The 21,048-nt window shown below is 43.8% G+C and overlaps 1 protein-coding gene across 1 annotated transcript in view; it reads left to right on the top strand.

Annotated features, from left to right (window-relative positions):
* Nucleotides 1-281: 281 nt before the first annotated feature.
* Nucleotides 282-21,048, top strand: part of myo15ab (myosin XVAb) — a 56,935-nt gene continuing 36,168 nt past the window's right edge. The window contains exons 1-24 of the mRNA XM_040023644.1: nt 282-1,763; nt 1,851-1,929; nt 4,368-4,505; nt 4,613-7,125; nt 8,085-10,313; nt 10,410-10,529; nt 10,634-10,951; nt 11,162-11,359; nt 11,654-11,886; nt 12,203-12,608; nt 12,900-12,982; nt 13,372-13,435; nt 13,560-13,669; nt 14,920-14,994; nt 15,081-15,171; nt 15,299-15,304; nt 15,399-15,502; nt 16,015-16,078; nt 16,755-16,868; nt 18,451-18,612; nt 18,728-18,841; nt 18,952-19,010; nt 19,243-19,366; nt 19,478-19,573. Of these exons, the coding sequence (XP_039879578.1) occupies nt 4,663-7,125; nt 8,085-10,313; nt 10,410-10,529; nt 10,634-10,951; nt 11,162-11,359; nt 11,654-11,886; nt 12,203-12,608; nt 12,900-12,982; nt 13,372-13,435; nt 13,560-13,669; nt 14,920-14,994; nt 15,081-15,171; nt 15,299-15,304; nt 15,399-15,502; nt 16,015-16,078; nt 16,755-16,868; nt 18,451-18,612; nt 18,728-18,841; nt 18,952-19,010; nt 19,243-19,366; nt 19,478-19,573 (7,233 nt within the window). The 5' untranslated portion in view covers nt 282-1,763; nt 1,851-1,929; nt 4,368-4,505; nt 4,613-4,662. The remainder of the gene's footprint in view (nt 1,764-1,850; nt 1,930-4,367; nt 4,506-4,612; nt 7,126-8,084; nt 10,314-10,409; nt 10,530-10,633; nt 10,952-11,161; nt 11,360-11,653; nt 11,887-12,202; nt 12,609-12,899; nt 12,983-13,371; nt 13,436-13,559; nt 13,670-14,919; nt 14,995-15,080; nt 15,172-15,298; nt 15,305-15,398; nt 15,503-16,014; nt 16,079-16,754; nt 16,869-18,450; nt 18,613-18,727; nt 18,842-18,951; nt 19,011-19,242; nt 19,367-19,477; nt 19,574-21,048) is intronic.

Genomic DNA, 21,048 nt, shown 5'->3' with positions numbered 1-21,048 from the left:
CTCCTCTTCACTTCTCTTGTGCACCACCTGTTGCTTTGGATGGTTAACCCCAGGTATTTAAACTACGTTCGCTACCTCTGCTCCTTACGCCTTTCCACACATACTTCTCTGCCACTCCTGACTTCCTCATGCAATACCAAAGTTCCACTTTTGGCACACTATCAAATTGTTCCTCTGAGCAAAACATTTTTCACTCTTTTTATATTTTACTGGTTATTTTACATCCATCATTCAGTTCAGTTCAATTTCATTTACATAGTGCCAAATCAACAAAACGGTTGCTTGAAGCGCCTTTATATTGTAAGGTAAAGAAAGACCCTACAAAAATGGAGAGAAAATCGAGAAAACCCAGCAATTACACGACCTGCTATGAGCAAGCGCTTTGGCCACAGCGGGAAGGAAAAACTCCCTTTTAACAGGAAGAAAACCAGGCTCAGGGAGAAGCGGGCATCTGCCATAACAAGTTGGAGGTAATTCAAGACAAAAGACATGTGGAAGAGAGCCAGAGATGAATAATAACTAATGATTAAATGCAGCGCATAGTGAGTGAGAAGGTGAGTGAAGAAAAAACAGGGTGCATCATGGGAGGACCCCAGCAGCCAAGACTTATTTCAGCGCAACTAAGGAAGGATTCAGGGTCACCTGATTCAGCCCGTCATCTATGTGACACTAAATATGACATACGTCTACGAAGAGTTTAGTGCACATTAGCTGTTCACACTGAGAGCTCTGAATATGGTTTTTAAAAAACGAGCTGCGACAGCCGACTTCGCATTACCTGCGCTACCTGTTGTGTCTGGAAGCAACAACTATGAAAGATATCAACCAAAAACCGAACAAATCCGCTGACTGGCTGAACCCTATAGCATGTAAGTCACTGTTTCCTTAACAGTGCCAAAAATAGCTCCGATGTAGCCAAAGGCTTGTTTGTGTGTGTGTGGTTTTTTTTCCTTAAACACCAGCGAGGTGTTCTTGCTACGCGTCTCGCCACAGTGGGTTTTATATCAAAGCCAAGACCTGTTTTGATACAGCCGGGCCAGCCGGTCATGTGTGGAGGGGAGACGGCAAGGTCGTCTGGGTTATGGAGTGAATCCAGTGGAGATGCAGCAGTTTGTGGCTCTCTGCAGTTTGTTTGTTGTCAGGCGGGTCCATCTGGCGGGCAGCAGAAGGATTGCTCATGTGGAGACGTTAATGGCACATTTTGTGTGTGTGTGTGTGTTGTTGTTGTTGTTGTTGTTGTGGTAACTCTCACCTTCATCTGTTATGCTCCATTTCCCCCTTGAGCCATCTCATGACACACTTTCCCACCGTTGCTGAGTCCGGATGAGAGGAAGTGTTTAATGCAACAATAAAAAAAAAAAAACGCGCACTGTATAGCAGGCAGCAGGCAGGTACACTGCAGAGGAAATGAACTTTTACCCACTTAATGGTGCTCCATCTTTTGAAATAAGCGGGGGAGTTTATTAATTAGGTTCACGTCTTATTCACGTTTTTATTAAGAATGAATGTCACGTGCTTTCCTTGTTTATTTTTTACACTGCATACATCAGCGTGCATCGCCTTACATATGACTGCTGTTGCCCATCCGGGGGACCTTATCTCTTCACACCGGAGTGTGTGGAACTCAAGCCCCCGGCCGGCCGCCGAAGAATAGCGGTCGTTAAATATTCATCCTCCGTTCCCGGTGGCACACTTTTCCTCCCTGCAGACCGACCCTTACTGCTTCGAGACCCGCTAGAGCAGCAGCAAAGGCGTAAAGCTGTGTGAGTAATTAAGATTTTTTTTAATTAAAAAGGGGATTGTTTTTATTTTATTTTGATTTTAGTCTTTCGCTCTATTTTGACCCGTAGGAGGATGGTGAAACGTGAATATGGAGCTCCAGTAACGTGAGGCTGCCCGTTCCCGAGGTCTGGTGTGTGCCAGGGAAAGGTTGGTTATAGGTGCATAAATCCACACCCATTCCCCCTCCCTCCATGCCTCCCACATACAGTGCACATCTATCTGTTTCCCTGCATGCTTTGGCTTTGGTGGGTCTTATTCGCTCCTGCAGTATAATGTTTTTCCTGGAGCTGGATTGCCCCGTGTTTCTCCCAGCCCGTTATTATAAGACTAAACTAAATCATGTAAGGAAATGCAGAATTGTTAGGTAACTGCTGTGTGTTGTGCAAGCTTTTTGCCACAGGCCTGTAAACTTACCTGATATCCGACCAACTCCTGACTACAAGAAGTGCTGCAGGTGTAATGCTGCTCCACTAGATAGCAGCAGATTACTGTGTGCGTATGTGCGTGTGCATGTGTGTGTGGATGTATGTGTGCAAAGTGACAAAGATGGTCTACAGCTTCCCCTTGGGACCTGAATGCGTTTGATGAGCCTCATCAAGTCCACCTCTGTCATAACTCTGCTTTTTTTGCCCCCTCCCGGGCATTTATCCCAGTTTCTCTATGTTGTCTCTTCTCCGCAAATTCTATCAAAAGATGGAGGACCACCTGCCAGCAGCGATTGCTTTGGGAAAAGGGAGACTGGCTGCAGCTCAGAGCTTTTCACATTTGATAAGGGCTTTTCATTCTCCTTCAAAGGCGGATGTACAGTTTGAAACAAACTGTGGGAAAGCCAGGGGAAGAAAAAAAAACACTCTTTCATCACACTCTCCATCTATTTAATACACACGTGCACCCACTCAAAGGCATCTTTATGAGCAACCCTGTACACACATGCACTGCTTGTGCCCTTTCCTGGTGTGTAATGATCAGATAGACTTACATCCAGAGACCAAAAGATCAGGATCTGGCAACCCAACACCTATACTCTGTAACAGGACTGATCCAGCAATCCGACCCCTTCCCTCTCGAAGAGGAATAATTTGGTTGATGGCACTAATAATCACAGCCCTGTTACTGATCCTTCACTGGTTCTCTGTGTATGTGTGCGTGTGTGTGTGAGAGTCATTCCTCTGTCATTGATACCTAGAGGGAAGACGTCATATCTCTAGCAAGTGGGTGCTTCTCCTGCCTCTGCTCCTTCTTCTGCTGTTACGTATGTGGAAGTAGGTTGGTGGTGGCTGCATTGCTCATTTTGAGGCTGTTTAAATATAATATTTCTTGAAAAGAAGCCTGTGTGAGCAGGACACACACACACATGCACACAGCTGACAGAGTTCAGGAAACAGAGTTAGAGAATATTTAAGGTTAGATAGCATAAATGTGTGTCTGGGTGGTTAGGTCAGGGTTGTTATTACATCTTTGTGGGGATGATGACATTTTACTGCCAATCAGGCTTATCTTATGCATCCCATGTCTGTCTATCTCTCTTTATCCTTCTCTGTCTCTCTCTCACTATCTCAACCTTTTGTATTATTTATGCCCCGCCCCCTCAGCCGCCCAGAGATCTCAAGTTTCACCTGTAGAGCCAGATGACAAATTAAGACTCCTTCTACGAGCTGCCAAAAGGAACTCTTTAAACCTACACATATACACACATACACACACATTGGTTGTCACACACTCTGAGGAGGGCTTGGTGAACAGAGTGGCGTGTTGAGTGAGAGAATGTGCTGTAGTGAGCAACAGAGGACAGAGTAGGTCAGAGGAAGAAGCTCGGTGTGACCCAAAGACATTTGCCCAGAGTTTTTTGCTGAAGAAGAAACTTGCAAACAGGACGCGTCAGATTTGAAGACTGCAGACCCCAGCCAAGAGCGCAGCACTTCCTCTTTTGTGACGTTTTTTTTGTCAGTGAAGTGGAGGTGACTATGACCGGAAAGGTTTGGATGAATGATTGCGGCTTTAACTTCAAGTCTACAGATGAAGCACTGACTGGACCGTAAAGGGAGTAGAGCTGGAGCTGGTGAAACAGCTCCATATGTTGTTTGTGTGTTTTCAGTGCTTGCATCTGCACGAACGCAAACACCGTAGGGATCAAACTGTGTGGAAATGAGTAAAATCAACACAGTAACAATCTCCTTTCAAAGAGTTTGCAGTGAGGTTTACAGTCAACACCTTGCATACTAATGTAGAATTGCAATTTACAGAAGGCTTTTAGAGCTGACCTTAAAGCCTATAGTACAGCTGGACATTGGTAGATGATGGCTCTTTTCACTGAGGTTGTGTATCGCTAAGAGATTTCTGTATGGAAACTGGACATTTCTAGATGATGTCTTCATATTGTAATATAGAGATAGGAGCTCTAATCACTTTGTAAAGGATATGATATTACGACAGTATTCGTGCTAAGACAAGAACACTGACTTATCTTACTAAATGCATTTTACTCATGTTTCTGAATGTGATAGCAATATTAATGTTAGTCTTATTTGTATGTGTGAGATTGCAGACATTCATCTATCTATCTGTCTATCTATCTACCTGCACAGAAGCCTTCATGGGGACCCGATCTGGGCAGTGTCAAACTGCTTTGGCCAGGTGGACCTGTCCTTACACAGATACAGAACCCGCATATAGCTCTGGCACAAAGTCAAACAGGCACATATAAGGCTAGGAGTCTTTTAAAGGTCAGACTTTTTGGAACACAACATGCCTTTTATTGAACTTGAGACATTCTCACAGTGGTGCCTTCCAAACTCTACACATGTGATGTCTTTCTATTTTTCTTTTGAAGGTCAGCTCCATTGCATCTCGTAGAGAGGGCATGGTGTGCCCTTAGCCAAAATGCCTGGCAAGAAAGACCCCAAAAAGGACGCAAAGAAGGGTGGAAAACCTGAACCAGAGAAAAAGAAGGAGGAGGAAAAGAAAGGCAAGGATGACAAAAAGGGAGGGAAGGACGACAAGAAAGCCAGCAAGGATGATAAGAAAGGTGGAAAGGATGATAAAAAGGGTGGTAAGAAGGGAAAAGAGGAACCGCCCAAGGGAAAAGATGATGGAAAGAAAGGAAAAGACAAAGGGAAAGGCAAGAAAGTGGAGTCTGAGGAGGAAGAGGAGGAGCTCCTGAGTGATGAAGAGGATGAAGAGTTCAGTGATGAAGAGGATGAGGAAGACTCAGAGGATGATAGGAGAGGGAAGGGGCGAGGAGGCAGGGGAGCTAAAGGAAAGAAAGTGGGGAAGTCTAGACGGGGTGAAGACTCAGAGGAGGATGATGAGGATGAAGATGACGAGGATGATGAGGATTATGGGAAATCCCAAAAAAAATCCAAGGACGATCGCCACCATAAAGGAGGGAAATCCGATGCTGACGCAAAGAAGAAAAAGGGCAAAAAGAAAGAGGAAACGCCACAGATTCCAGTGAAAGAAATCCCGAGGAAAGGTCTGAAGAACATGTCCAGGATGTTCATGAAGTTTTCAGGCTTCAAGCGACGCAGGAACAGCAGGAAGAAGCTTAAAAGTACTTCACGTTTATTCCTGGGTTTGGGGAAGAGAAAGACGCGAATTGCTAAGAAGAAACGTCGCAAGTCCATGCTGAAGAACACCTCTCGTTTCATGATGAGATTCAAGGCCAGTAAAAAGAGGAAAAAGGAGAAAGAGGCCAAAGAGAAGGCAAATGGTGGGAAGAAGCCAACCTATATGCTGCTTCGCCTGGGAGGGAACAACTCCAATGAGAAGAAAGGGGGCTTCTTCAAAGGCTTATTTGGGAAAAAGGACGGTGATGGGGCTGTTGACGACTTCAAGAACAGAAGTCTACTGTTGGGGAAGGTTGCAGCGGCAACTAACTGGCTGACGAAACGCTTCCTGTCCACCAAAATGCGGGAAAATTCAGGACAGCATGGCTGGCAAGGGCGTAGAGCTCACAGTCGGCAAGCCAGCTCCCGACGTTATCTCCAGGGTTACCAAAACAATGGTTATGAGCATGATGAAGATGTGTACGGATACCAGAAAGTATATGAAGGGTATGATGACGGTTATGGAGATGAGGCAGCATATGGAAATCATGGTCACTATGGTTACTATGACAATGACAATGGGGCAGGGGGAGCAGGATATCAAGACCTTGGTTACTATGAGGATGAAGGATTCAATGATCCAAATGCAGAATATTATCCTGGTGTTCTTTATGATGAGAGCACGGGGGATTATTATAACCCTTATTCCTCTGCTGATTACTATGCTTACGAGCAGCAGCAGGCAATGTATGGTGATGAGGGTCTGGACTACTATGCAGTAATGGGTGATGACCATATGTATGGAGGAGAGGTGGATGGGTTCCTTGACCCTCAGACTCAGGGCTATTATGATGAAAATAATCAGGGAGTTTACTATGGTGGCGAACAAGTGGGCTATTATGACATTGGACAAGCAGGTTATTATGAGAACCCTTATGTATCATCTATGGGAATGCAAGGTGGATTTGCGCAGGACTATCAACTTAGCTATACTGATGTTGGCATGCCATACCAAGACTTCAGCTCCCAGCAGGCAATTGGATTCCCTCCAGGAGGCCAACAGGTGTTTGGGTTTGGAGACCAAGTTGTAGGTCAAGGACAGGACCTTTATGGAAACCAGAATGTTGGCCAGATGGATCAGTATGGAGATGATAGCAGTTTAGTTCAAGGGGGGGAGATGACGTTTAGAGTTCCCAGACCTCAAGTGCGCCTTTTCGGGAAAGAACGTCTAGATGTTACCTTGCCTCCTCCACCAACTTTGCCGCCTGATCCAGAATTTGAAGACATGTCAGAAATCCAGTACGAAGACCAGATTCCTCTCGTGCCAGGTCAGCCTGGTGGCATGATGTCATTACAGCAACAGATGGCAATGTCACCACAACAACAAATAATGATGTCTTCGCAGCAAAATCTGTTGCCCCCTCAAGAACCAATAATGATGTCCCCTCAAATGATATCACCTCAGCAGCAAGTCATGTCACCGCAGCAGCAGATGATGTTACAACAAGACCAGAGTATGTCCCCCCAAATGATGTCATCGCCAATTATGTCACCACAGCAACAAATGATGTTAACGCAGCAGCAGCCGATGTTGCCACAACAACAGATGATGTCCCAGCAAATGATGTTGCCACAGCAGCAGACGATGCCCCAGCAAATGATGTTTCCACAGCAGCAGATGTCACAAGAGATGATGTTCCCACAACAGCAAATGATGTCACAGCAAATCATGTCACCACAAGAGCAAATGATGCCACAGCAAATGATGCTGCCACAACAACAGATGATTTCACCACAGGTAATTCAAGCTGTGCTGTGTCATTGAACCTGACAACGTTCTTAAAGCTAGAGAGTCACAGGAGGGTGTCTTTGCTGACTTTCAGTGTGATTCATATTGCAATGTGAATATAAAAAAGAAAAAAGTAGGACATTCAAAAGAGTATACATGCACTGCCCTTTCAAGTTACACAGTTCTCTTGTTTTAAATAATCCCACCACACGGAGAAATGTGGCAGTAACATATTCCATAAATAAAGAAAATATTGCTCAACATTGTTCAATTCAGTTTTTCTATATAGTGCCTAATCACGATAACAGTTGCCTCAAGGTGGTTTATATTGCAAGGTAAAGACCCTACAATTGTATAGGGAACAATCAGACCACCACGACAGCGGTAAGGAAAAACTCACTTTTAACTGGAAGATACCGACAGAAGCAGGTTCAGGGAGGGACGGCCATTGGTTGGGGGTGAGGGAGGGAGACAAAATAAAAACACACTGTGCAGAGAGCCAGAGATTAGTAATAACTAAGAGAGTGAATAGCGCTGATTGAAGAAGAAACATTCTGATAATAATGAATTACAATAGTCCAGTTTAGAAGTAATAAATGCATGAACTACTTTTTCAGCATCCTGAGATGGGATGTTTCTATTTTTAGATTCTGAGTACTAAAACCTAAACATGTAACACTAAACGATTAGTGATAGCAGCATTAAACCATTTCATTTCATTTGAACTGGAAATAGCGATAGATAATCAATAAGCCAATATTAGATAGGTGTAGCTGCTTTTTTTTTTGCTTATGACCAACAATGTGATAAATAGTTCTTTGAAATAATTACTGTAACATTTTCTTGTTGAAAAATAATATTCCAGGCAAAATCAGCTTGCAAATCTGATAACTGCTTTTCACAGCCTGTAAATTACTGGGCTAAAGTCCATGTTTCCATTTTGAACATAAAGCTTTGTGCTCTTTCAGCAGCAGATGATGACTGACCCAATGATGATGCCACAGCAGCAGGGTTATGGCCCACCCTCCATCCCTACTCCAACTGCAATGATCATTAAGCAAGCGAACATGTCCCCTCTTCCGGGACGCCGTATTCAACCCTCTCCGACACCATCCCGCCGTTCTGTCATTATGCCCTCCCCACAAATGCAACGTCATCCTTCTGCTATGGCTTCCCCAGTACCCTCTCCTATGTTTGCACAAAGACGCAGTCCCTCTCCACAGCCATCCATGAGGAGTGGTTTAATTAATGCCCAAAGACCGCCCTCTATTATGCCTAGGCAACTCTCACCTCCTTCCTCGCCTATGGCCTCCCCGCTTGCTCGTCGTAGAATGCAACCTCAGAGATCACCCTCTCCCCTGGCTCGAGGTCCTTCAGCCCCCCACTCTCCCCGTGCCTCAATGATCCGGCATAGTCCCCCACCGTCACCAAGACCATCAATGAGGCGACGATCTCCACCTTCTTCACCTCGTGCTTCCATGAGAAGGCGAAGTCCTCCACCAGCACCCAGTCCTGCCCGCAGCCCATTTGAAGCTAGAAAGATTCATAGGTCACCATCCCCTACCCTCTCTCCTGCTCATGTATCTCCCCCCCTCTCTCCACAGCTCAGCAGAAGACCATCTCCTTCCCCATCTCATCGTAGCTTATCTCCTGCTGGGCCCCGGCCTCTCCTATCATCCCCTACTCTTTCTCGCCGCTCAACTCGACTGCTTAGGGATCCAACACCAGTGGCCCGGCCTAGGATGGGTGGAAATGTTCCTTTAGGTACTGTCAGACCCTCCCCTATGGGTCTCCGAGGACGTCCAGTGCCCCCACCAACCCAGAATGTGCGTCCTTTTCGTGCCTCCTCTATAAGAAGCAATAGGTCTTCTGTTCTCACAGTGGACTCCTCGCTTCACTCCTCTCCTTTCCACTCCCCTCACATGGTCCACCGTGCTCCCTTGAGGAGAAGAGAATCTGGAAGATTACCTCCTCGTCCCATTGCTCGAGGACGTCCACTTGTGGCCCAGCGGTCAGTAAGAAGTATGCATCCCCCTTCCCCACAGTTGTCCATTAAACACATACCGCACTCCGCGTCCCCGCACCTCTCTCCTCGAGTCTCCCGTCAGCCCTCCCCCCTCCTGCCCCCTCGTGCTGTCCACTCGCCTACTTACACACCAGAAATTATGCCCTATGCTGATCCTTACACTCAACAGTCACATCAATTTGTAGCTCCATCTTCTCCCATGCTTTCTGGTGCTTTGCAGAACCAGTCTCTCCGACAAGCCTCCTTCTCATCCCCCCTTGGACCTCAGGTAGCCCAAATGGTAGTGATGGAGGATATGGTTCCTGAAGTAGACCCTTATGCTCCCTTGTCCCCTACTTTGTCTGGTGCAATGCAAAACCAGGCTATTCGTGATGCCTCCTATGTCCCCTCACTCCAGAGACCAGTGTCACCTTATGGTCAGCCTATGGCACCCTCATCTCCTATGCTGTCTGGGGCTCTGCAAAATCAAGCTCTACGAGATGCATCTTATGTTTCACCTTTACAAAGGCCAGTGTCACCTCTTGAACCTTCTCTGTCCCCTTCTTCTCCATTACTATCTGGAGCTCTGCAAAACCAGGCAGTGAGAGAAGCGTCCTATGTATCTCCTATTTATAGACCTCAATCCCCTTATCCCCCATCTGTACCTCCATCTCCAGTGCTCCCTGAAGCCATGAGACATGGACAGGCACTAAGAGGCGTAGCTTCCTATCAGACACAGTTCAGTTTGCCATATGGACCAACTGTTGTTACACCATATGATTATATCTCTGAGCCTGCCCCTGCGCCACTGCTCCATGATGCACTGCAAAACCGATCTGGTTTGCAGAGTGTCTCAACTATGAGATCCCCTATGATGCAGCGTCGTAACCCGTATGCACCAGCTGGGCCTCAGCTCCACAGTGCTCTTCAGCAGAACCCAAACCTTCGTCAAGCTTCTTATCACACTCCTGTGCAACTCAGACGATCTCCATATGGACCCAAACCACCCTCTTCCCCAGCATTAGGAAGTGCCCTGCAAAACCCACAGTTGATGCAAGCGTCTTACCGTCTGCCAGATGGAACTTTGGTTTCACCATATGCAGATCCACGTTCCTCCCCATTGCTTGGCCATGCCCTGCAAAATCAGCAAGTTCGTGGAGCTTCGTATGTTTTGCCCGATGGATCGATCAGGGTACGTAAATAGAATATGTCAGTTATGTAGGCTACAGCAACAGCTGCCTCATTACATTATACTCTTCTAATTCACACTCTGCCTCTACCCACATAGGACCCTCGTATGCCTCAGAAGCCAATGTCTCCTAACCTCTCGAGAGCTCTTCAGAATCAGAACCTTAAGACTGCTTCATATACTCTTCCGGATGGGACCATTATAGATCCTAGACAGCGAGTAATCCATGTCTTATGTTCCTTTCTTAACTCATTCTTTTCATCATCTGTTTGTTCAAAATAAGGAATCTTTTAATACATTTTTCTCTCTTTTTGCTCATTCAGCAGCCCATTTCCCCAAACTTGGCTAAGGCCCTAAGCAACCCAGTTTTGCGTGAGGCCTCCTACTCTCTCCCCGATGGGACCATTGTGATTGACCCCAAGAAACAAAAGTCCCCCAATCTCGCAGCAGCACTTCAGAACCCTTACCTCAAAAGTGCATCCTACACCTTGCCAGATGGCACCATCATCATTGATCCACGCAAACCTGTCTCTCCAAACCTTTCCGGTGCCCTCCAAAACAGCGCCTTGCGGAGTGCCTCATTCAAATTACCAGAAGGGGTTCAAGACCCCAATACACCCATATCGCCAAACTTGACCAAGGTTAGTTATTGATATGTTATGTGCTATGAATTTCTCTTTCAACTCACCCTCTCTTCCCCACATAGTAGGACTTGTGTAAAAGTTAACAAGTATAAGTATCATGTCTTCAAAAGTTCTCGTGGCTCCAGTTTGTCTAATAATCACTGTTGACCTGAGGTGCCTCTTTAATTCACTGATGACTAAATCATTTTTCTCTGTTTTAAAACTTAGGCTCTCCAAAACCCAGCCTTGAAAGGAGCTTCATACATGCTCCCAGATGGAACTATTATCGTTGACCCAAGAAAACCAAAGAGCCCCAACCTGGCAGCTGCCTTGCAGAATCCTTATTTAAAGGGTGTGTCCTACACCCTGCCCGATGGAACCATCATCATTGACCCACGGAAGCCAGTTGGCCCTGATCTCTCTAAAGTGCATACCTGTTAAAAATAGTATATCATTTAGCTTTGCTACAGTAATCTATTACTATTTATTACTATTTACTATTACTATGTATACTATTCAATAAAGTATAAAGTAAACATTATTTGTATTGCTTTTATTTATGTTTTTATTGCTGTTTTAGTTGCATTTTTTTGCTTCTAAAGTTAAGCATAACATTCTAGCTATTACAGACTATTGAAATGAAGTGTAATATTGGGGACATTTTAGTGACCTAAACTGCACTCTTGAGTAACTTCTCTGCTTTTCCTCTGCCTCCTTCAGGCTCTCACGAATGCAAACCTTCGAAGTGCATCATATCGTCTTCCTGATGGGACCCTGGTAATCCCTGGTCAGCCTCCAAACCTTTCATCTGCTCTGAGGCAAAACCGGGCTCTTCGTTCTACAGGTCTCTATCATCTGTCAGAAAACTCTGTGCTGACAGGCGTGCCCAAACCTACACCTCCCAACCTATACACTGCGCTGCAGAAGGAAGATATGCGTGGCACCAGTTACAGGTAGGAAACTATTCTGTTACTGGAAACTATCACAAGTGACCTGATTAGGTTTTTCCAGGTAAATGACCTGTTAGGAAATCAATCTGCAACCTGGGGATTCATTTAAACTAACTAACAGACAAACCCAAATCATCTCCAGTTGACTTTATAAAATCTGCATATGTTGATGGTTCTTTCATACTTTGATTCTGACCATTTTGCAGCATTTAGTCTTGTATACTCCACATACTAGAGAGTAAGCCCACTTAATGTTTGTGTTCACATTTTGCCAGTGTTCCACAGTTACATGCTATTCATCAATTTTCTTGTCCATTAGGCTTCCAGATAAATCACTTCTCACACGGCGGTTCCACAATCCAAGCCTGTCTGATGCCATTCAAAACCAGCAGCTTCGTTATGCTTCATACGCGGTGCCAACAGGACTGCAGGGTGAGGACAATCGCTATGCTGTGATTCCTCCGTATGGGCCACGCTCAGGCCACTGGGCCAGAAATGCCCAAGGAGGAGGGGATGGAGGTGAGGACGTTTGGGCAGCTGAGAGGGTTTTACCACATGGCACTGTGCAGAATTTATCTAAGTGGTCGATGTACAAAGAAGATGGGGTGTTAGAAGGATATTCACCCGCACCTCGATTTGTGGATGGAAAGGCTCAGGACCCAGACTGGGCTCCGGAGAGAGAGAGAGCCAGGCCGAAAGTACCAGGTCAAAGCTGGTATGACAAGGTACCTGAATGCAAGATTAACCCATTTTTAGGAGGATTTAAGTTTCTATAATTTTTTACAATTGGTGGAGAATAGATTGGCATAGGAACAAGCGTAATGTACAGATTATTCAAGCAATAACTGAGAAGCTTTAAAGCTAAATGGCCCTAGCAGCATTTCCTCATAGAGTTCACAAACATCTGAATTTCTGCATGTTTTGCATCAGCTATGCATTGAGCCGTGACTGTACACCCCAGGCTTTGTTATTTGTGAGTGCTTGACTAATTATGTACATTTCATGTGTGTGTCCAGATCTATTCTATCCTAAGCATGCCCACAACAAGCCACAGGGTTAAACGCTGGGCGGAGGGAATGGAGGACTTGACACAGCTCCCGTAAGCACAAACCATTATTAGCAGCCTCACTTCTTATTTACTTATATCACACTCTTACAAGCAGTTTATTCCCTGAGCACAGTGTAACACAGTTTATTCTATGGCTTGTTTGTTCCCAGTGTCCCTGTAAGCTCTGAAAAGCTTTGAAACACTATAATTATGTAAATTATATGTTAAGTATGTGAGTGTTATTAAAAACACATCCAGAGCAAAAACCCCACATTAGATATTTGTTTTGTTTTTAACTGCAAGTCTTTGGAAATCAGAGAGCTCTTGAGTGTCTTTGAAAACGAATTAATGCTGGATGTCAAAGTGAGAGTGGGAGTGCTGCTTCAGCAGGACAATATGTGCTCAGGACATGAATTTTAATTTTCTGTGTTTAATTTCAGTGAGCTGAATGAGACCACTGTTCTGATGAACCTGAAGAAACGCTACGACCAGGATCTTGTCTATGTATGCTAAATCACTCATTTGCAGATTAAATAACGTAATATCATAAAATGTCACGGACACTGCCAGCTGCCTCAGTTCGTTTACCTTCCCTTTTGTCCTTCTGTCATCTCTATCTTCCACTCAGACCTACATAGGCAGCATCCTTGTGTCTGTGAATCCATACAAGTTGCTCAACATTTACGGGACAGACATGGTGCTCCTTTATGAAGGTCATGGACTGAGTGATAACCCCCCGTAAGATCTGTGTTTGTGTGTGTGTGTGTTTGGGCTTTTGCATGTGTTGGACCTGTTAGAGTTTCTGCAAAGAGGTAATGCAAGATAGGCCATTTTTGAGTATTTTACTATTAATAAACTGCACAAGATTATTAGGCTCGAAATGATTTTATTCTAACTTTGTCTCAGAAGTGTGACAAAGGTCAGGCATTTTCCTATGAATTTAGCAAGAAGTCACCCTTTCTAGACTATTTATTTATTTATTTATTTTTGTAGACTACCTGTTTTTGGATTTATCAGATGTGAAGAGGTCTGCCTTGTTTATAATATAATGAATTAGACGACACTAGCCCTGTAGTTCTAAACTGAAAAAGTCGACAGGAGCTTTTCTTTTTGTTTATAAAGCAAAAAAAGCAGGTAGCTAGCTAGCATTATAGTTCAGCTTAAAGGATGCCGTTATTTTTTACATTCGGTCAGGCTGCCACTAGCAAAGTGATACACTGAGCTGGCATAGTTCAGAATAAAGAAAATAGTTCCCTCATGAAACTTTTTTGGGGGAATAAACGGGTTGTAATTCATTGCAAGAGACATTGCTAATGACTTTTTCAAATGCAGTTTTTGGCAGTTTAATACACTTTATTCTAGAGAAAGGCAGACGTCTACACAGCTAATTTCTCCTGGTTACCTTAACCCCAAAATCTAGATGCATAAATAAAACTAAAGGCCAGAGAATGGTTCATGGTTCAGAAAAAGTTGGAACCACAATTGTTTGAAAATGGAGTGCTTATTGAAACAATTTTTTGAAAAAAGAAAAATATTAATTTGCATCTATATGAGTTAAAAAAAAAATGTATTGTGTAATTCATTTTGGTTTTCGTGGGTGAAAAAATTCACACTGATGACGCAAAAGTCTCAAAAACTCACAGAACACCACGTATCAAATGTGATACACTAGCCGTTAAAAGGTTAAACCTTTAAGTGAAACCTTTACAGCTGTGTTTGTGTGGGCATACGCTGTCCCACTACATCTGTCTACATGTGTCGTAAGCTGTGCTCTGAGATCCTGTACGGCGGTAAATAAAGGTGTTAAAGGCCAGCACTCTCAGGTGTTAGTAACAGGCTCGCCTTACACTGTTAATGGTCTGTTGCCAAGGGAGAGTTTGGTTATGGATTTCACTGCCACTTCTACACACACCAAGCTGACATGCACACAGCTGGTGTGTGTGTGTGTGTGTGTTTATTCTAATTCGACATCTTTTGTTGTGTTGCAGTCATCTCTTTGCCATTGCTAATCTCTCATATACCACCATGATGGATGCCAAAAAAGATCAGTGTATAGTGATCAGGTATGAACTGCTGATTAAAGTCTGATTAAAGGCATCATAAAACGAGCGCTATAAATCATTCATATTGGTGGTTTTTGTTATTCCAGTGGAGAAAGTGGGTCAGGGAAGACTGAGGCCACTAAATTGATCCTGCGTTACCTAACAGCCATACACCACAAACGCAATGTCACACAGCAGGTATATGTCCAGTGTCCAATTCTTTTGTATGAGTGGACAGACACAGAATGAAGCTCATATTTAGACAGTTTAAACTAACTTTTTTTTCTCTCACATCGTGGTCTTTAAATCTATCTTCTGGCTTCAGATAGAGGTAAAGTATTCTCATCGCTTCCCCCATATTTTGCTCTCTTTACCGTCATACTGAAAGTGCTCATAGTAATTTTCCCTCTGTGCTGACTGGGCAGATCCTTGAGGCCATGCCCCTGTTGGAGTCTTTTGGGAATGCCAAAACAGTGCGCAACGACAACTCTTCACGCTTTGGCAAATACACGCAGATCTACATGGACGAGTGAGTGGTAACAACATTCTTCTTCTTTCAGCTGCTTCCTTTTGGTGTTGGTGTTACGCCAAAAAGGGATTTCCGATGTTTCAGTGTGTTTTTTTTATTTGTAATATTTTTGCTTTTATTGTTAGATAGACTGTAATCTATAGCATTTATGAAGAGGCTATATATAAAATAAAGAAACGGCCTATTTTGTGACACACACACAGAAACACACACACACACACACACACACACACACACACACACACACACACACACACACACACACACAGAGAATTGGTGACACTGGGTTTACTGGGGAATATGCTAATATGTCCCACTGGCACAGTTAGATAAGGAGTTGATTTTCTGTTAGAACTGTGACAGAGAGCACATTACACATGCATGACTTGTTACTTAACTCAGCCTTACTCTGTGTTTGCATGTGTGTGTGTGTGTGTGTGTGTGTGTGTGTGTGTGTGTGTGTGTGTGTGTGTGTGTGTGTGTGTGTGTACCTGACTGTGTAATTTTACCAGGGGTGTAATCAGCGGTGCCATAACGTCTCAGTACCTGCTGGAGAAGTCACGCATTGTCTTTCAGGTGAAAAACTCTCAAACACACGTATTCACACAACAGCTCAGGTGGAGTCTTTTTACCACTGAGTCATGAGCCCCATTCAGACATGCACTCCTTTCCATTAATCTGATGCCATCTGAACCTAGCGCTACATATCCTAGTAGGCACCCTGTTCACTTTTCCTGTAAAACCTGCAACAGCAACCTTTCTTGGTACTAGGCCACTTATACATCACCGAACGGCATTTGCATTGAAGAACAGGCAAGCACAAAGTCGTAACAGTGTCTTACCTGTGTAATTAAGTTCACTGTTAATTTCAAGTAAAAGTTCAAGTAAAATTTAAACATTGCTCTGTGATGTGCTTTTGCCATCCACAGTCCAGATATACCTCTAAGCCTGGTCTAAGGGAGAATTAAATGTTCACATACTGTGGCTCTAATAACAGTGACGTATATCTGAATGGCTTTGATTGACAGACAGCTGTGTCTTACAGACAGATGTAGAGATGTAGCCCGAGACTTTCTTCGTGGTCGCTTTCATCTGGTCACACATCCTTTGAGTATCCCTCAAATATGTGTTTCTCTGTCGATGGCATTATGTGTGTCCGTTTCAGTCATAAGAGATTTAAACTGCTAAGCAGTCCTAGTGTGTGTGCGCATGTGTCAGGGTGACTTTTTTCTGTATGTGTGTTTATTTACAGGCCAAATCAGAGAGGAACTATCACATCTTCTATGAGATGTTGGCAGGCCTTCCTCCTCACGAGAAGCACTCGCTGTACCTGCAGGAAGCTGAGACTTACTACTATCTGAATCAGGTGCTCAAATTCAAACACGCAGACCTCCATCAGATATCAAAGAAAATCACAAGGACATTAACCTCCTGTAGAGTTACCATTAGCATAACTGCTACTTCAGTAAGCCTTAAGCCATTAAGTCTTGGGACTAAAATTCAATAAGAACCATACTGCAAAAGCATCCCAAGAGTTTCTTGAGGCAAAGAAATGGTACAATCTGTAATGACCAAGACAGTCACCCGATCTCAGCCCAATAGAGCATGCTTTTCAGTTACTGAAGCCTAAACTGGATGGAGAGAGACCCACAAACAAACAGCAACTGAAGGCAGCTACAGTAACGCCCTGGAAGAGCATCTGTGTCACGTTATCTATAATATATATATTTCTAAAAATGGCTTGAATTCCTAAAAAGTTAATGGAATTTTTTTGTGAAACCCATTTAATTAAAGCTGAAAGCCTGCACTTGGATTACATGTTGATTGTTTTATTTAAAATCCACTGTGGTGGCGTGTAGTGTGATCCAAAATCAGACATTGTTAAACCAGTCCTAAACAATGGATGGTCATCCTGAAAGAGATCAGACTAATGTCACAGTATTAATACAGCACAGAAATGACTATTTCATTGCTCACAGATTTTCCATTGTTTTTGAGAATTTACTGTACTAGCTGCTTTGCTTCATAGGTGTTGTTTCATTTGTTTCCACATTATTACCCTTAGTTATTGCTCCCTAGTATTACTCATCTAAAAACTATGGCTTATGCCAAGTCGTTACTTGGTTATCACCATGGTAATTACATGCTAATTAAAGGGTATTATCACACTATCACCTATAAAATGCATCCAAAATGATTTAACACAGGATGAAGTGATCACACAGAGCAACTTTATATTTAAATACCTCCCCCAGCATTACAACAGAGCAACCATATCCGCTTACAGTCAACTGTTTCTGATCTTAGAAATGTGTTGATGCTAAAACCATGAAACAACAGCCTATCCTGGTGAACAGGATTAACATTATACTTGTTGAACGTCCACTTTTCAACATTTATATTGAAACACAGGTGTGCGTAACTGCAGCCTAGCAAAGCTGCAGGCACAGCTGTAGTCTTGTTTCTTCTTTGTCATCTGTCCTGCCAACACCAAGTTTTTTTTTTCCACACAAAAAAAATTAATTAGGGCCATTTGTTCATAATTATGACATTTTCTGTTTGTTTTTGCACCTGTGGGCTTTATTTCCAAGCTGATTTGCGCTGTTGTATTTCTTTATGAGGTAGTGTTCATCTTGGACTATTTCCCACCCAGTTAGCGGTGTGTTTGTGGTAATTACAACAACATTTTTTGAAGAGTAACTTAACACCGGGCTGAGAGATAGCGTGTCATTGCTCTCCCTGACTGAAAGTGTGCTGACAAGTGAGCCCTTTTGCACTCGTAACTGCAATCGCCAGTGAGGTCACGGTGCTCTGATACACCCTGAAGTGGATCCTCTCCATCACTGCACCAAGAGACTCAAATCGCTGATAAGTTGCTCTTAAATTAGACCTAAAGAGGGTAAAAATATGTTTTTCCTAACGGTGCACGTGTGTGTCCATGCATGCAGGGAGGAAACTGTACCATAGAGGGAAAGGATGACGGGGAGGACTTCAGGCGTTTGCTGAGTGCCATGGACATCCTGTGTTTCACCCCAGAGGAGCAAAATGGCATCTACAGACTTCTTTCCTCTGTCCTTCATCTGGGGAACATCTACTTCCAGCCACACCTGGTCTGTCTTTCAAACACAAACATGTATTTAGTTTCACGACCTAATGGTGAGGATGACTTTGGCAGTAATAATGACAGTGACTCCATATGTATGTGTCTGCGACTGTGTCCCGCAGGCTGAGGGTCAGGAGGTCGCGTCAGTGGTGAGCACGCAGGAGATAAGGGTGGTGGCTGAGCTGCTGCTGGTCTCACCCGAGGGCCTAGAGAAATCTGTCACCTTCAAGCTGACAGTAAGTGGTGCACACTTTTGCAGAAACAGCCCCATGCACACACCACAGATATGATTATTTCTGTAACAAAATATAGATGTTAGATATCAGAGATGTGTTTGATCCCCCAGGATACGGTGCGGGAGAAGATCTATACTCCGCTGACAGTGGAGAGTGCTGTGGATGCCAGGTGAGTGAGTGACTAAAAGTCTCAATCTGTTAAATTAAACATGATGCACCTTGCTCTGCTTGGGGGGAAAAGCGAAGAGTCTGTGATATTCTCTTCCAATCTTTGGTAGAGGCATGTGAGGACAAAGGACGTCAGGGCTTGAAGTCGGGGGGGGGGGGTTTCAGATGTCCTCTGTTTCCATAGGAACCGGGTTTTCTGTTTCCATAGAAACCTTATTGTGCGTTTTTCATAGAGATGCTGTTGCCAAGATCCTGTATTCGCTGCTGTTTAGTTGGCTGACGGAGCGCATCAACGGACGCGTCTACCCTCGCAACGAAGCCCTCTCCATCTCCGTGCTGGACATTTATGGATTTGAGGTCACACTGAAGAGCACTCGCAGTAACGTCACATCTGTGTTTGTGTCTGAGCTGACCCGTGTGCTAAGTGACTCACATAACCCCCAGTTGTCTCTTCTGTGTGTCCTCCAGGACCTACAGGTGAACAGTTTTGAGCAGCTGTGCATCAACTACGCCAATGAAACTTTGCAGTTCTACTTTAACAGGGTCATTTTCCAGGAGGAGCAGGTCAGAGAACCACAAGTTAATGTGTTCATTTCCCATTTAGTTCACATCAGTGACATCACTGACCAGTTTGTTAGGTACACCTGTTCAACTTTTCATTAATGCAAGTATCTAATTGCCCAATCACATGTCAGCAACTCTATGCATTTAGGCATGTAGATGTGGTCAAGACCACCCGCTGAAGTTCAAATTGATTTAAGTGATTCTGAACATGGCATAGTTGTTGGTATGAAATGTGTCCGAATGGTTTAGAAACTGCTGATCTGATGGGATTTTCCCAAACAACCATCTCAAGGATTTACAAAGAACGGTCTGAAAAAGAGAAAATATCAAATGACCGGCAGTTTCTCTGTGAAAATGTTGTTTTGATGTCAGAGTTCAGAGCAGAATGGCCAGACTTCTTTAAGCTGATAGGAAGGCAACAACCAATGTATCCAAAAGAATGAATGCACAATGCCTTGAAACCTGAAGCAGATGGGCTACAGCAGCAGAAGACCACACTGGGTGCTGCTACTGTCAGCTAAACACTGAAACTGAGGCTCATTGACACGGGCTCACCAAAACTGGACAAAAGATTAGAAAAATGTTGCCTGGTCCACTGAGTTTCAATTTCTGCTGCAACATTCAGATGGTAGAATCCAAATTTGGCATAAACATCATGAAGGAATGGATCCATCCTGCCTTGTATCAATGCTTCAGGGTGCTGTTGGTGTAATGGTGTGGGGATATTTTCACGGCACACATTGGGCCTCCTTAGTGCCAGATGAGCATTGTTTAAACACCACAGCCTACCTGAGTATTGCTGCTTACTATGTCCATCCTTTTATGACAACAATGTACCCATCGTCTGATGGTTGCTTCCAGCAGAATAATACACCATGTCACAAAGCTCAAACCCTCTCAGACTGGTTTCTTGAACATAATGGGTTTCACTGTACTGAATGGCTTTCACAGTCACCAGATCTCAATCCAGTACAGCACATTTGGGATGTTGTGGAACAGAAGGTTCACATCATTGATTTGCAGCCAACAAATCTGCAGCATCTGTGTGATGCTATCATGTCACTAAGGACCAAAATCTCTGAAGAATGTTTCTGAGCAGCTTGTTCAATCTATACCATAAAGAATTAAATCAGTTCTGAATGTCAAACATGAGCACAAACTAGCAAGGTGTTCCCAATAAAGTTTTCAGTGACTGTATGTATGCAAGGCTGCCTGCAAACTATCACAATAGTTTACAGGTAGCCACAAAGCAAAAAAAACCAACAACACAAAAAAACCCGCATAGTTCACCACTGAAGCCAACAAGATAATTTAATGTAGCAACAAAAAAAGTTAAAATGACACCAGAGAAGCTTAAAGAGTTTTGTGTTAATGATACAGAAGCACAACTATGAAACCTATATTCCCATTTCACAGTAGTAGCCCCATGTCACCCGTCTAAAAAAGGAGGGATTTACAGAGGCACATTTAAACTC

Source organism: Simochromis diagramma, unplaced genomic scaffold, assembly GCF_900408965.1.
Source record: "Simochromis diagramma unplaced genomic scaffold, fSimDia1.1 OVJJ01000302.1, whole genome shotgun sequence".
NCBI lineage: Eukaryota > Metazoa > Chordata > Actinopteri > Cichliformes > Cichlidae > Simochromis > Simochromis diagramma.
This window is presented reverse-complemented; position numbering and strand designations above follow the sequence as displayed.